This window comes from Plectropomus leopardus, chromosome 4 (assembly GCF_008729295.1).
Source record: "Plectropomus leopardus isolate mb chromosome 4, YSFRI_Pleo_2.0, whole genome shotgun sequence".
NCBI classification, from domain to species: Eukaryota; Metazoa; Chordata; class Actinopteri; order Perciformes; family Serranidae; genus Plectropomus; species Plectropomus leopardus.
This window is the reverse complement of record NC_056466.1, coordinates 27,753,874-27,770,085: the sequence shown is the minus strand read 5'-3', so window position 1 is coordinate 27,770,085 and position 16,212 is coordinate 27,753,874. Positions and strand designations below refer to the sequence as shown.

The window sequence follows — 16,212 nt, the reverse complement described above, 5'->3', positions numbered from 1 at the left end:
ACATTTGGATTAGACGTCAACAAAACTGACCTCATTTGCCTCTGTGTTATTCTGTATCCAAACCAATTCCACCCTGTAAACCTCCCTGAATAGATATTTACTGACGCCGGCATGCGAGTGTTAATCACACTGTGGAACATTTAGCTGTGTCAGCAGTATGAGGGCTGTTGTTAGTCATCACACATATTTTGGATAAAGGGCTGTAATGGAGAAAAGTGTGACACATTTAGAAAGTCTGTGTTAGTCCTGTGGAAAACTAGCGTCTCTTAATTGCTCGTTTGTTGATCTGTGTGTGCAGGCATGCTGAGATGGACGCTTCATAAGAAGGTTCAAAACAATCCAACAAACAGCTTATCTCTGGTGTGGGTGCTGATTAAAGAGCTGGAAAAGGTACTTGATCTCAGCTGTGTCGCTGGTGACACTTTTAAATTCCAATTTTGCCACAAGTTGAAGGGCTGGAGTGGAGCCCTGAATTTGTGTGTGATTTTTCTGCAGGCTGAGAGATGGGACTCTCGAAAGTGCATCATTCCTCTGCTTCACACGCTGATGTATGCTATCATTCAGGTAAAGTATTGCTACCACATTATTGTACCATGAAAAGCTGCGTCAGGCTTACTTGTTTTTACTCTTTTCCGACATTTATTGAGTACATACATGCAGAAATTTTTCATTTTATCAGTTCAAGTGACTACAAGAAGTAACAAGTGATCTATGTATGAGTAAATATATCTACTTAGTGTAACAACATAGCCAAGGCATAGCCAAAACTTTCTCGTAGAAGAAATCTCCAAATCTGCCACACAGGCACATTTATTCCTTGACAGTGTTCAATTGGTATGCCAGAAAATTACTTATACATTGTTTTTGAGGCATGCAAAGTAGGGAATTTTGTCAAATGCTGAAAAAAGTACCTTATGGAAGGAACATTTTTTGTTCAGGTAAAAATCCCAACAAGGATGTCAGTGCCTGAAACGATGATGTGTGCCCGCACATACAGTTTTTCCTCATATTTGAGCAGCAAAATTATGACAATTACCATTCACTTACCGTTACAGGAAAATTGTTTCCTTACCGGTATTACCGGTAACGTGTTTGTGTATGTGTGTGTGTGTGTGTGTGTGTGTGTTGATATTCCAGACAGCCTACATTCCAGATGAGCTGTACAAGCGGGTTTACGACTTTTGCAAGAGGCTCCTGACCTACCCTCACCCCTACTGCAACGTTGGCCTCAGCTACACGAGGCAGATAAAAACTGAACGCTCCACTCCAGGTATTATTTAACTCATTGCTGTCTCATTTTTTAAGAAGAGGACGTTCCAGCTGCTAACAGTCAACCCTTAAATACATATATAGCATTGATATCACTCTCTGTCTCCCTCTTGGCCTTTCTCTACAAACAAAAGTAACAGAAGTTATGTGTTCTGGATCAGTGATGACAGTGATATTTGTTTATAGGCATTTTGTCTTGATTGTATACTGTCATTTCCAACAAAGACAAATTCCTCAGACAGGTCAATCAAAACACATCTATTACTCATCCTGTTGATAATGGAATTATACTGTATGTTCTGACCCTGTTCCAAGAAAGGGCAAAAAAGCAGAATAAGACTGTGTAATGTATATTTCGTAACAATGCCTCAACATAGATATTATGACAATATTGTCAGGCTGACTGTTGGCGCTTTTGCACAATATTTAAAAACTGAGATTTGACAAATAATCATTAGTAATGTGGAGATAATGAAGTGGGTCAGGGCAAATAACAACATTTTTTCACCAACATTAGCAGTGCCATTTTTCTTTTTACATGAACAGAATTTTTCCATTGCCAGTAGAAAAGACTACTTTTCAGTTTTTTTTCTTGTTTGTCATGTCTGATGTTACAAAGGCACCAGGAATCTGGTAAGTAAACAGTAGGAAAGCAGCATGGAGGCCAGTGAAAATGTCACAGCTGTTACTTGTTCTAACATCTTATTCAGTCTCTCTTTCAAACTGATTGAACACTGTGTTAGCGCTACTTCGACGGAGACAGAGGAAGGCAGTGGCAGTGTTTCATTGCATTGCACCGGAAGACGTGCGAAAATTAACTTGTTGTCATGTTTCCATCACTGTTGCTGGAGCTGATTGAAGCTGGAGGTGATAATTAGCCATGGCTGCTGCAAAATGTTTTTTCCCTGGAATGAATCCTGATTGTAACCTTTCCCGCTAAATACAGAAGCAAGATGGTAGTGGGTGTTAGTGGTTTTATTTGTCCATTGGTAAAGTGGCTTTACAGAACAGCTAGAACTGTCCGACAAGTTCAGAAAATTACATCACTTCATTGTTATGCTGCCTGTAACTCAGTTATGATATTATGATATCCAAAATCTAAAAAGATATCTAGTCTTATATCACAATATCAATATAAAATGGATATATTGCTCAACCCTAAGGGAGCAGATGAGCAGATATCTCCCTTGACATTGTCCTGCAGGGCCATGCAGCAACAGACTACATGAAGCAGAAGGCCATGGCTCCAAGAAAAAGACAGATTATGGTTACTGTGATGTTAAAGGAACTGTGCGTTCATCAATCATGCGTCAGCTCATCCGCAAGAGGATTTGCGATCACATACTGTCATTAAATGTCTGTTTGAACCACAGGTCTAATGTTCCAGAGGATGGTCACAGCAGAGCAGAGACTAAAAAATGAGCACTATCCCTTTCAGGAGAGGTGAGTCATACATTAAAAATGCATCACATGTCTGAGGGTACCATAAAAGCCTTGGAAGATTTACAAAGCCTTTTTTATACCCTTAAATTGCTGCATATAGTCAAACTTCACCCTTTGTCCATCACTCAAGTCTGTCATGTTCATCTCTGCAGGATCTTTGTCCTGGCTGACCCAGAAATCTTCTCTGGCTCTTTGGGACAAGTCCTGTTAGGCGATATTGAGGCTTCTTCTTCAATCTCAGATTCAGATGGATCTCTGAGTCCTTTAGATCACATGTGCAATGTGGTCCAACACTCCATACAGGCTGCTTTAGGAGCAGACCAGTGCGACGGGCCCAGACTGGCTCAAGCCCTAAAGGTTGGTGGAACAGCACCATACTGTTCGGTTGTGCTCATGTAATGTCTTTCAGATCTCTTCATCTTTTATGGTCATTGCGGTGTATGGTCCTCACTGCTATTATGCTTTGTCCATTTCCTGCTTTCCTGAGTCTTGTTCTGTTCAGGTTTTGCCTGCCTACTCTGCTCTTTGATAAACCTTTCCTCATACTCATAAGAATTTGTAAAGTAATGTGAACGTTTTCCACATGCTTACCATTTCCTCTTGTCTAGAATTCGACCTTTCTGTTCAGTTTATCGGAACCCACGTTGAACGTTTCTTCAGTCGATTCACAATAGCTCTCATAGTTTAATTAATTTTTGAAGAGCATGTTTGGAAATTTCAAGTGATTGCAAATCTTTCAATCTCAAGCTTGAGAGTAGTCAAGTTATGTTTTTGTTACTGGCAGGAACTTTTTTCAATTTTTACTCCGGGATTAAAAATAGTTTAAGAGTCCCTACCTCTACGTGTTATGTGAAACATCCGGAATGAAGGTCTGTCTGCTGCACAGTGGAAGTATCTCTTGGCACAGCTCCTAAAGTAACACCTCAGCAAGACGCGCAGGAGGGCAGACACACACGCGCGCCACTGACCCCCACCTCTTTGCTATTAATACAGCATCTGTATGTGTTTATCTTCCTGTATGCAATGTGTGTTCATCCACATGTGTTTGTGTGTTCCGGGACAGGACATGGGTCAAGACGTGGAGTCGCATTTTCAGGAAGTGTTGGCAGCTCTAGAGCAGAGCGCAGAGGAGGGCGGCAGAGGGGAGGGGAGAGCGCTGAGGAGCCGTCTTAAGCGGCTGTATAGTAGGATCCTCACCGACACAGACTCAGGTAGGAACTCTCTGGAAAGGAAATATAGCAAAGACATGCAAGGCAGAGTTTCTGTGAGGCACAGCTGCTCTGTGTTATGCATAAATAAACTTGTTGGTGGAGCTTAAACTTCAGGAGAACCACAAGAACCACAGTCACATCTGGTTATCTAACAGACTGGAGTCTGATGGAAAAAGGGAAGCGGCAAAAGACAAGACGTAGATGTGTTGGATGATGTTCTTGAAATCGTGATATTAACTGATGAAAACAGTCTACCCATACCAAATTGTCTGCATTTAAGGGATAGCTAAGGTCTTTTCAAGTTTTTTTTTTAGATACTTATCCATAGTCAGTGTGTTACATTCAGTAGATGTCAGTCGGGACGCCCCCAGTTTGGAGAAGCAGGCAAGAGTCCGTCAAGGAAACTGAGCAATGTTCTGCTGTGGATGGGGGGGACAACAAAACATATTTTAACCATCCAAAAAGCAGTCCCACCAAAAAATATCAATTTAATTCTTAGTGTACACTATATTTAGAATATTGTCATTGCTTTATCTTGCCCTTCGACAACTATTTCCGATGTCAAAATGAAGCCATTATATCGCTGTCTTTGAATTCAGACTCTTTTGAGAAAAAACGTAATTTAACATTGCTGAACAAAGGAGCTGCTGGTCTGCTGCTTTCTCCAACAGTTATTTGTGTTTGTGTTATTGTGTGACTACAGCATTAAAACTGATTAGTTTAGATTCCCCAAAGTCACACAAAAACACTCAAAAACTTGTGATTTGGCATCTGATTGTGGCAGCAATAAACCAGTAGCTCATGTGGCAAGCCAAAATTACTGTTTTTGTCAGTACAATAAATGTCTGGCATTAAGTTGAAGCTGCGATAATATTCCTAATACAGTGCACACTTTAGCGGTTATAGTTTTTCTAGGTGGGACTCTTTTTAGGTGGCTACAATATGTTTTGTTGCTGACCCCCATCCACAGCAGTACATTGCTTAGCTTCTGTGTCGGTACTCATGCCTGCTTCTCCAAACTGGGGGTATGCAGACTGACATCTACTTTATGTAATACACTGACTGTAGATAGGTACCTCATTCAGCCTCATGACAAAAAAAACATAATTATCCTTTCAAGAGGACCCAGCACTGGCTATTTGGTTGCATTAAATTGCATCCACGTCAGCTGTAAAGGGATGATAAATGTGACATGGATTGTCAGTTCTGCATATTATCTGATTTCTTGCTTGGCATTCAAGATTGTTATTGTCCTAGTTTGCAGTCTGAAAAAAAGATGTTGAAAGTTGCAGATAAATGTGTGATTCCTACAGGGCTCTCACTTGCTCATGCATGGGATGTAAGAGAGGTGGTTGTTGTGATTGGGCTAGTGTGCCAATTTTAATGGTGATAATAGGGAATAATAACTATGCTATTTCTCTCAACATCTTCTTGAATTCATAACTGAGCCACTTAACTGTAAGAAAGCACAGTTCAGTGTTCTGCTAAAGCGCACATTCCCATCGATGGACATGTTTTCTGTGTGTGCAAGGGCCTGACTCTGCGGGTTGTTGCTGAGCTCAGACTTGTGACCTTGCCTTTATTTCCTCTGCGGCAAATCAGTCGAGTCAGTCTTGTGTATTTTTATCACTTTCAGGATATCTATTTTGATGATAACCACTCTTTTACCCCACTGTTATCGTGTCAGCAACCTAATCCAATGAATCTGCTCTCCCCTTATCGCAGCTGTTTGAGTGAGAGATAGACAGACAGCAGGATTCACAGAGAGGAAGTTCTGGGGGCGGGGTGCTGTTTTTGTTTTGAGTTTCATTGTGACAGTTTTGGTCTCTTCCTATCTCTCTTCCTCCACGTGTGTGTGTTTGCGTGTGTGTACTGCAGAGCCATTGTCCAGTGGACGACTGCGTGATTGCCCTCTTCCCAACCCAGAGATGAGCTTCCACCTGTGGACGGAGGATCTGGATATCTGTAAGTGGAAACTGTGGGGTGTCAAGAGGAAGTTGTTATTACCAGTCAGCTGAACTGAGAAAGGCTGACACTGGAGTTATTTACTCGAAACTGAACTGAATGAAGTGAACACTTTTGCAGAACCATACAAAGACAAATCCTCTGTAGTTTATTCACCAACAGTAGCCTCAGATGATTATCATGAATTAAATGTAGTGTATGTCTATAGCGTCACAGAGCTTTTGGCTCTTTTGACTGTCCGCACTATTATTTGAAAATAATCAAATCGGATTTGTGTGTGCGGACATCAACAACCTATCTGCATGTGTTGCTGTGGTCATGACACTGGTATCAGTAATGGAGCTTTCCAGTGCAGAAGCATGAAAAATTGAGGTCCGTCATTTCTCACTCCAAACAATATCTGTTGCCATTTATGTTGCTGTCTGTCCACAGGCTGTTGTTCCTCATGTCCTCCTCAGCGCTCTGCTGGTAGAAGCTTGGATCTGCTCAATATTCCCATCATTTGACCTTGTTTTTGTGTGTTGAGTTAAAAAACCCATTTAAATCCAATTTGAGTATTATTGGGACTAAGATGAATCCGTAGAAATCTGACTGGAATCGCATCTTAAACCACCTTCAAATGTGGTTTGGATCAGATTTGCAAAAATTACTTTTTTTTGCCCCTTTTTTTTCTGTCCAGACTTTCTATAATCAGTCAGACACAAACTGGATATGCCAAAAAAATGATTTGGTCTGGCACTCTGAATAAAGCCTTTGATCATCATTCTAAAATATGTTGAAAATGACTAAAATAATAGTATGAGGCAAGTGTGAACATCATTAAAAAGCTAATTATACCACTCAATGTGTTAGGGGTACATTGCTCCCCTATCAGAGCTGATCTCACATAACATAACAAACTGATATAACCAAACAGATTTTATGAATCACTAGAACTATGAAACTGACTTGGACATTTACAGTATAGTCTTTATACTCTCAGTACAGAGATGTAGTTCAGTAAAGTGCAATTCATCAGACACAGTGAAAGCTTTCAGTGCTTCGTGTGATTTTTAAATGAAGAAGATGCTCTGTGTTACATCTTAAATAGGAGTACTGTATAGCACACATTGTTTACTGTAGAGAACGTTGACAATTTTCCCATATGCACTGCTGCATATGAATCATAAATCCCAGGGTATCACATGGCAGGCACATTTGTGAATAGGTTTCTCAGACGGAAGCAGTGAAAACGTCTTATGTTACTCAAATAGCTGCTTTCCTTGTGGATGAACTTTTTCTCTCAGAGTAAGAGCAGACGTGTACTCTGCATATCCGTAACAAAATGGTTTCACAGGGCAGAGAAGTCATGTTGGTTTATGATAAGGCTGCATGTGCTCCAAGCACAGATGAGATATGACAGCTATTGGTGAATTAACAAAGAAAGAACAGCTGAGATGAGTTGTTGTTCTGCGTTGTGTCACTGTTCTGTCTTGCTCCATGTGAGTGTCAGCCTCTGAATAGTGCGTTAATGACGGATGTTGAAACATTGACAGGGCGAGAGCTGGCCAAGTGGTTTCGATCCAGCTCCATGTCGGATCAGTTCTCCCTCAGTCAGGAGCAGGAAGACTTTGAGCTGGGTGAGTCGCCAGGTGACGTGATGCCGTCTGACATGACGCGCTTCTCCGTCATGTCCAATGACAGCGGCATTGAAAGAGACCTGCCCCCTGGCTCCGATACCTCGCCATCGTCATCTCTGGACTCTGCCAGCATTAGCACATCATGGGAACAATGCAGAAGGTAAATCTGGTACTTGTTAGATTACATTAAGAAGATGCCCACTGCTGGTTTGGTGTATTTTACATAGTCTTTGTAGCAAGATTCTTAAAAATACAGATTGGGTTTAAGATCCTTAAATTAATATAAAACTTAATATAAAACTTGAAATAGAGTAGATAATCCTCACCTAGAGCATTCACTGTGGTTTTGGTTAAAGGAGACACTTTCACAACAATTTAAACATTGTTTGCTGAACTTGAGAACGTGCTGAGCGTCATAGGAACATTTGTCTTTTGCAACATTTGTTTCAGTTTTCAAGCCTACAAAAAAGAGCAAAAGGTACTCGCATTCAGATGATAAATACCAGGTGCTCTACAGGACAACATGTGAAAGATGAATAAAATAGTCTGCATATTAGATAATGCTTCCATGAACATATATTTAATACCATCAAGTGAGGTTTTTGGGCGTCAAGCTCTTCTCCATATGTCTTTAGTCTGAAAAAGAACATGGCGGTGGAAATCAATTATGAACATCAAATTAAAAATGATTAGACTTGGGAGCATGACTGTAAACCTTCCCCGTTTCCCAGTGAACAAGATTTGTCGAGGCTGTCACGACGTGGAGGCATCAGGATGAAAACATCAGTGAAGGACAGCATGGTGCTGATGCAGGACACACTAGAGGAGCACGCAAGTCTTGGAGGAGGAATTAGAGAGAGGGGAGGAAGAAAAGGGGAGACTCTACAGAGGCGGGCAGGAGGCAACACGATGCAGAACCTCTTCCCCAAGCAGCAGAGACACTTCATTGCCAGGATTGTCATCATGGGAGATGACAGGGTGCTGGGCCGTCTGGCCAAGGCCTACTATTTGCTCAGGTGAGGGACTCGTCATTTACAGGGCATAAAACAAAGGACGATTAACTTCTTTCACAGCAGCTGGAGGTCTGTGTGTGACTGGCTGAGCTGATAGAGATCATCTTTCTTAGTATAAATAGTTTCCAAATAACCCGACATGAAGTCTTTCTTACTCAGAATATGTTCCCTATTCTAATGTGGGTTCTTGCTCATGCTGACTAATTCACTCGTAATTTGACACTTATGAACCCTCACAGGTCCCCTGTCTAAAGCTGCCTTTTGTTCACACTTTGTAAATCCATTCTATTTCCTATTCTTAAATAAATGTTTCAGTGTTGGGAAGATGGTCTTTTCATAAAACTGGGCTGTTTATGCAGTAGAAAGACGCAAACAGTTTTAAAATTGGTGCTACATGACCAGATGAAATAGAAAATAAAGGGCTGCAGCATTCATGTTTACTCAAGAGGGAGAAAACCTACAACTACCAGAATGCAGTGCGCCCCACTGGATCAATAAACACTACCACTTGTAGGTGATGTCATGCAAACTTCAGCATTTTGAGACATGGAACAATATGGTGGCCAGCTGGTGACAAACTATTTCATAATACAGTTGAGCAGTGCACTTAAATATATATTTCTAAAAGCATTTGAGGCAAGAAATAGGCAGCGCAAAAAGAACCAAAAGTCTTGGTTCAAATTTGATCAGCATCATCTGAGCTCAGTTTTTTCAGTCAGTTTATGTAACAAGGATGCCTTAAATATAGTGTATTTTTATCTCACTGCTAGGGAGGTACATGTGACATGTTCTAATCCTAAATTACACTTATTTCCGTATAAACTGTATGAAGGCTAACATTGACAATATGATCTGATCTGAACTGGACGACTATTAAATCGCTTTTTTGCATTCTTTCCATGTGAGGTTTGAGAAGCTGAACAGTTCCTTTATTATTGTTAATGTCATTCATTGAAATCCAAAACCTTTTTACTGCTCAGTCAAGCGTGCCCACACTCTGCTTCTCACGAATCTTTTGGGTTTGTCTTTGCAGGAAAAGGGAAGCACGGAGGCTTTTTCTTACAATGAAAGTCAACCTCCAGTTTTACTACATCCCTGTTTGCAGTGCCACAGCTCCCATCTCCTCTAACAAGGTAAGGCCACTTCCTCTTGTCAACACACCGTCAACCTGTAATTGTGTGAAAGTCCACATAGCTCCGGAGATAACAAGATAAACTAGTACGTCAGAATGAGAATGCTCTCATAGTGTGTTTATTTTAAGTAATAATGTAATGACATTGTGAAGGAACACTCAGTCATGAAGTGGTTAGATTCCAAAGCATTGAATAAATGTAATGGCAATTGGATATAAAGATGTGTCTATTTCTAAAAAAAAATGCATTATATGCATTCCTGATTTGGTTTTATACTTTCCATAACATATTTTAATGTTCTTTTTAATTATAAGAATCATTTTTTCATTGTAAATGTTCATTGACATTACACAAAAATGAATGTTTATTGTAGTGTTTTTTTGTCACCAAGGACTTCCTTTTTAATAGACCAGAGACATTTGCTCCTGCTCTGTAGAGGCAGAAAATTCTTCGGGGTATAGTAATTATAACACCAGTGCCAATACCAACACTTTTAAAGTGAAATTGACACATTAACAACTAAATTTTTCATTTAACACCAGTAATGTAAACTCAGCTAAGCATTCAGTTGCATAACATACCACCAAACACTACATTTATACTTTTTTTTTTTTTCTGTTTTGGTGGCATCTTGACACGCTGAATTGCCAACTCCATTAAATAGACTGCGCTCGCCTTCAAAACCCCACAGACTGTATCGGTTGGAACTAATGTGGTAGAGGGCCAATCACATTTTGCATTAAATAAAAAAATCACTAGCAGTGATTGGCTGCAAGCAAAACTGTACAAAGGGTCTTTTTTCAAGTTTTGGGCAGGCCCTCTGAAAGTACACAGGGCTTTGAAGCTCATATTCTTATTGGCCAAACACTGTAATTACACCGTCATGTGATGCCTTGTGGTTCAAAGAGACTTTTTCCATTGACTGAGATGGGTCTGCATATCAGTGGATTTATTTTTTGAGCGTTACAATGCTAGTGAAATGACTTGTTTCACTATCAGGATTTGATCTATGTGGTCCAATAACAGGTAAAAAGCCTAGAGGAGCTGCATAATTAAATCATATTCATCACCACCCAAACTAAACTGGTAGTTAGCCGTTTGGCTGGTGGAAGTTGGTCGCTCTGCCGCACTCCGCAGCAGTCAGCAGTGCTTGGCTGCCATTAGTCTTAATGCACTTGCTTTATGGGCCACACATGGCAGAAGCAGAGCTGATCATCCGTGGTTAAATTTATACAAGGCTGAACCATTCTGGCTTCATGCGCCACTGAGCACCTCTCACGGGAATCATAGAATGGAATTCCTCATAGGAATTCGATACAGCTTGGTACATAAATATTTGGTAGGTATTAAGTACTGATACCAAGCCTGAAAACTGACCCTCACAAATTTTGTAAGAAAGAACTAAAAAAAGTAAGAACAAGCAGTGGTTAGACAAAGAACACCTCCAGGCTGCTCTTCTTCCCTTATTGCTGTTGATTTGCCACATTTGATGTATTTTTTTGGTTTCACTTTCATGTTCCTTTTTTTCTAGGGAAACCTTCATCAGTCCAAGGGAAATCCCTGCACTCTTGGTTCCTACTTGAGCATGGTGGACCCGTGGTACAGCTCAAACATCAAGAGTTTAGGCTGCATGATCCCCAAACTCGCTAAGCTGGTATGACACACTCCTAAACAAATCTAAAAAATAATTTTTCTCAAAACAGGTCGATGTAAGATAAAGCATTTGTTTGAGTTTGAGGGATTCGTGTGAGAAAGAAGAACCAAGGCCACGCAACTGTCTTTGGTTTGAATTCTTGCACATTTTGTCCTCCTGTGTTGCAGCTTGTCTTCTCTGAATGATTTACAGACACTGTAAATGAAAATGAAAATGTCATCGCAACACCACATCCGATTGACATGGCAACTGTTCTCATATAGATTGAAACACAGGATGTTGCATAACATCTTTTACTGCAAGGCGAATAAATATGTTGATTTCATTGAAACCACAGCTACAGTGAGGTAAACTCAAAGACATCTTGACAGCGTGCTGACCGTAAGCCATTAGAAAATAGAGTTAACATGACATACTAGAAAATATGCAAGGGAGCATTACAAAATAAATGAAGCTGAATGTAATAATATGTAAATGGTATAATGTTTTGTTTGACACATAAAGAATAATGTAAAGTTCACATTTAAATGAAAAATCATAAACTTAAAGTCAATGTCTGCTATTTAAGTGACTCTGGGAAAATAAGCAGGCACTGTTGTATTACATGACAAGCATCTGGCTTTTTCAGTGACTCATAATATTCACTTGATGTGACCCGAGTGTGACCAAAATGAGTTTTTGGTTACAACACGATGCCGGCAGAAAGGCTAATTTTATACAACTTTTGTCTTCTCTGGCAGCAGATGAACCCAGGGAGGCCAAAAGAGCCCTTTGTGTCAGATGTCATTTCCTATTATGTTCGTACCGGCCAGCAGCCTGTCTACTTCACCATCTACTTTGTTAAGGTAGTATTGAACATTTTATGTCTTTTTCTTTGTTCGAGAGGGTTAAAAACACAATGAACTCTCCATTAAGATGCATCTCCTGCTTTATATCAAAAGGTTTTTAATAAATTAATTCGGTGTCTTTTGGTTTGTAAAAGTTGTTTGTTTTCCATTAGATCACATTCACCAGCATGACAAAGGATCCTGTGGAGGATGTGTTTCTTACCCATCTAGAGATGGAGTTCCCCGAGTTCAGACAGATCTCAGCGTCATGCCGAGGTGAATACACATGCACATTGTTTTTTTCCAATGTTTTCCTTGATGTTTGAGCACACCTGCCTGCCTGTATCTGTGCGCCACCAAGTTTAACAACATGCCTGTGTCTTGAACAGATAAACCAAAGAAGAGCTCAGGGGAGGTATGCGGAGCTGTCATCTCGATGAAATACAGAAAGGTAAATTGCTATTTTTAGATTCATTATTTCCTTATTAGATTACTCCCATGACAGCTTATCAATTACTGGAAGAATTGCTCCGAAATCCCCATCTGTGTCTTTTGTGTGCGGTTGGCCTTTGTTTGAATGCGTTATTGCTGACACTTTCATGCTTTGTTTGTGTGAATGTATTTATGTGTTTGTGTCTAGGTGACATTAAGTGGCCGAGATATTGACATAGGAATGTCAGTCAGGACATCAGGAGCTCAGATCAGTGCTATTCCCTCCAATGAAGCAGAAGGTTCAGTATTATCTCTATTAGATTATCTCTATGTCATACTCAGACCCACCATATTTTTTTTGTCTTACTCCTATGCTCCCTATTTTTTCCCGCTTTTATCTCACAGATCTGAACTGTTTGACAATGACATTCAATGAATCTCCAACAAAATTAAAAAACAACACTTTGGTGAGTTTTCGCAATATAAGGCTAGGCTCAAATATTTCTGGTGGATGGTCATTACAGAGACTGTTTATGTTGAAACAGCTCATAAAATGAAAATTTATTTAATAAAAATCATTTAATGTTCTTATTTTTAAAATCTCAGGAGTCAAAGATTCGGTCAAGCAACATTAAGATTCGCACCTTGGAGAGTCGATCTTTCACTGTTAGACTGGACAGAGACTGTCGCAGGACCTACAGAGATGTACAGAGGTAAGAGAGTCTAGTCTCATATGTTCTGTAAGTGACTTTATTTTTACACCAGTTAAGTAGATCAAAGAGAGCTCCATTAGTTAAAGGGACAGTTCACCCCAAAACTAAAACTACCTACTTTTCTCTTACCTGTAGCGCTATTTATTATCCTAGACTGTTTTGGTGTGAGTTGCAGAGTGTTGGAGATATGGGCCGTAGAGATGAATCCCTTCTCTCCAGTATAATGGAACTGGCACTCAGCTTGTGGTGCTCAAAGCGCCAAAAAAAAAAGAAGAAAAACTCAACAATAATATCTCCTTTGAGAAATCAAGATAATCTACAGATGTTGTTATGAGCAGTTTCATGTAGGAACTATTTTCTTTCTACCAAACCACACCTGCCGACCCTATCCTGTTTGATGATGCGATTGTGTAACTGGGTTATGATTTCTGGAAAGAGAAATGACTGTTTTTCAAATGTATTTTTTAATACTTTAAGCACCACAAGTCTAGTTCTGTTATATTCGAGACAGGCAGACATCTCTATGGCCAATATCTCCAACACTCAGCAACTTACACTAAAACAGTTTTGGTGGATAAATAGCACAACACATAAGAGGAAAAATAAGATTTTTTTGGTTTTGGGTGAATTGTCCCTTGAAAATCTCTTTAGTGTACCAGCAATGGTAGGTTTTTAAGTGGAACCCAATGGTTGGTATTTAAAATTGCTCTGTCATGTTTGTGCCAGTCCTAGATTTGCAATCCTTTCTCGGTTGGAATTGGGAATATGAACAAAATAAGAACAGGTTACACATAAGACCTGTTTAGTCTTGGTCAATCTGGACCCAGTTTCTTTGCAACCCAAAGTGACAGCTCTCTTTGGAACATGTTTGTGTTTTTGCAGCATTGAGATATCCCCGTGCCTTGATCCCGGATACTGCGTCCAGAAAACCATGAGGTCCAAATTCAAGTTGGGGGAGGACAAAGAAGCTGGATTGAGCAAATACATGAACAAAGGACTCCCTCTGCCAATCAACACATTTGCTGGCATCATCACCTGATGTGGCGGAGTAAACCCAAAAAGAAACATGAGAATGAAGGCAATTCTCACTGTGTTTTGATTGCAGGAGTCGTTGCGACTTCCAAGGAAACAGAAGTCCAATCTGACACACGAAAAGACAAAATGAATCACCTGTGAGTCATACTGAGCTGCTCCTGAAACCAAAATGTTTCAGCTCTGTCAGTCAGGACTTGCATGACTGGAAAAAGACTACAAATCAAAGCAACTTGAGGCCAAATGCAACACACACACACTCGCATCCCTTCTTGCAGTCAATGGAATAGCCTGTCTGCTTCTTTTACAGTATCAGGAACAACATTGTTTCACACTGTAGGGTATGATTGAATTCCTAACAATGTTTCGCTCTCCATGAGGGAGCTACTGTTCAGAGTTAATGCCAAAGAACAATACTGCCTGTGACACTAGAGAGATCGGCAGGGAAAAGTAAGTAAGGTTTGTACCTTTATACGTAAAAGATTTCAGGACTACCGAGAAATGGATCACTTATCATGCGACATCATAAAAAACTATGCAGGCAAAAGTCTGAAAAATCGGATTTTCCAAGTCACCGCTTGGTGAGACAGATTCGAAGGGTTGATTGTAACAGTTACTCTACTTCATAGACACACTACCTTCTTCACATACATACAATGCAGACTCGCCTGGCCTGTCAGTGACTGAAAGATTGTGGAAAGACCGGTACGATGACAGTTGACAGTTTTAACTGTTGCATTTGTCTTAGCTGAATTATTCAAATAACTTGTAATTCACATACATGTTACATAATGCAAGCTGTATTGTAGGTTAATGTGACTGATGCAAGCATTGGGTTTAGTGCTGGAAATGCTGCAGACAGTGCCGACGCTAGACCAATGTGTCAAGAATGACTACAGAACAGAGGCAGCTCTTGTGTTTTACTGTATCAGACAGACAACGGGGATCATGTACGGACTGAACTACATAAAAGAGCTGTTAGACTTCAGACTACTGACTTCAGGCCATTGTCTGCTACCCCGACGTGCAAGATTCTGTTTCATGCTTGATCATATACAAGACAGAGTGAAACCTTGGGGGCACTCAGAGTGAAACTTGCACACATGCCAGTAAAAAACTCAAATGTATCAGCCTTGAGGTGTGAAAATCACCTCTGACCATGTCTTTGGTGATACATCAATGTGTTAAATTGCATCTATTTGCACTTAAACTGTAGGTTTGTTGTTTTGTATTATTTCCTTGTGGGAGAGGAGCAACAGTGTGTAAAACTTTTGCGTTCTCACTTGCACTCTCTCTTTAACTACAATATGTGGTTGAAAAAAATTAAGCTGACTTTTACAGGCATGCCTTGTAGGTCGATAACAGAAGTAAGGAACGACTGACCAGACTGCCCTATTCGATGCACGCCCTGAGAATAATTATGTCATTACTTAACATGTCACAAATACATGACATCCTCTAAGTTATTAGAGGGGCATTTCAATACATGACACAAATATTTGGCTCAGTTGTTATTCATGAAAAGGATGAAGACTTCGCTTTTGCCACAGAATTATTAGATCACCCACCCTAGGATGGCTCGGCACCCTATTTTTGATGCATGCCCACATGTATGAGCTCAGACAGTAAAGATCAACAGCCTCAGGAACTGGAAGTGATGGGTTACACTGGCAGGGTAAAATCATGAGTTTGAAAATCATGATACATTTTGCACACGTTTTTTCACCTAATGTCATATATAAAGATGATGCCATTAAAATCAAAATGCAATTGTGTAAATAAATGATTTTGTTTTTATAAAACAGCGTTTGTGTTGCCAATCTCTTTTTTTCTGAAGAAATAATGACTTAACTTGTGAGCTGATGATAAAAAGAATGGTTTTGAATAGTTGTACTTTGAGG

At 40.1% G+C, this 16,212-nt stretch overlaps 1 protein-coding gene across 3 annotated transcripts in view; it reads left to right on the top strand.

Moving 5' to 3' along the window:
• LOC121942290 (phosphoinositide 3-kinase regulatory subunit 6) overlaps nucleotides 1-16,113 on the top strand; it is a 27,925-nt gene extending 11,812 nt beyond the window's left edge. For 2 of the 3 annotated variants that reach the window (XM_042485459.1, XM_042485458.1), the window contains exons 4-21: nucleotides 299-390; nucleotides 496-564; nucleotides 1,138-1,270; nucleotides 2,643-2,712; nucleotides 2,865-3,069; nucleotides 3,776-3,923; nucleotides 5,802-5,888; nucleotides 7,424-7,667; nucleotides 8,239-8,523; nucleotides 9,554-9,653; nucleotides 11,185-11,307; nucleotides 12,048-12,152; nucleotides 12,308-12,410; nucleotides 12,524-12,585; nucleotides 12,775-12,865; nucleotides 12,972-13,033; nucleotides 13,173-13,279; nucleotides 14,162-16,113. In XM_042485459.1, the coding sequence (XP_042341393.1) occupies nucleotides 299-390; nucleotides 496-564; nucleotides 1,138-1,270; nucleotides 2,643-2,712; nucleotides 2,865-3,069; nucleotides 3,776-3,923; nucleotides 5,802-5,888; nucleotides 7,424-7,667; nucleotides 8,239-8,523; nucleotides 9,554-9,653; nucleotides 11,185-11,307; nucleotides 12,048-12,152; nucleotides 12,308-12,410; nucleotides 12,524-12,585; nucleotides 12,775-12,865; nucleotides 12,972-13,033; nucleotides 13,173-13,279; nucleotides 14,162-14,318 (2,243 nt within the window). In that variant the 3' untranslated portion in view covers nucleotides 14,319-16,113. The remainder of the gene's footprint in view (nucleotides 1-298; nucleotides 391-495; nucleotides 565-1,137; nucleotides 1,271-2,642; nucleotides 2,713-2,864; nucleotides 3,070-3,775; nucleotides 3,924-5,801; nucleotides 5,889-7,423; nucleotides 7,668-8,238; nucleotides 8,524-9,553; nucleotides 9,654-11,184; nucleotides 11,308-12,047; nucleotides 12,153-12,307; nucleotides 12,411-12,523; nucleotides 12,586-12,774; nucleotides 12,866-12,971; nucleotides 13,034-13,172; nucleotides 13,280-14,161) is intronic. The other variant, XM_042485460.1, reaches the window with a different exon arrangement.
• The last annotated feature ends 99 nt before the right edge of the window (nucleotides 16,114-16,212 follow it).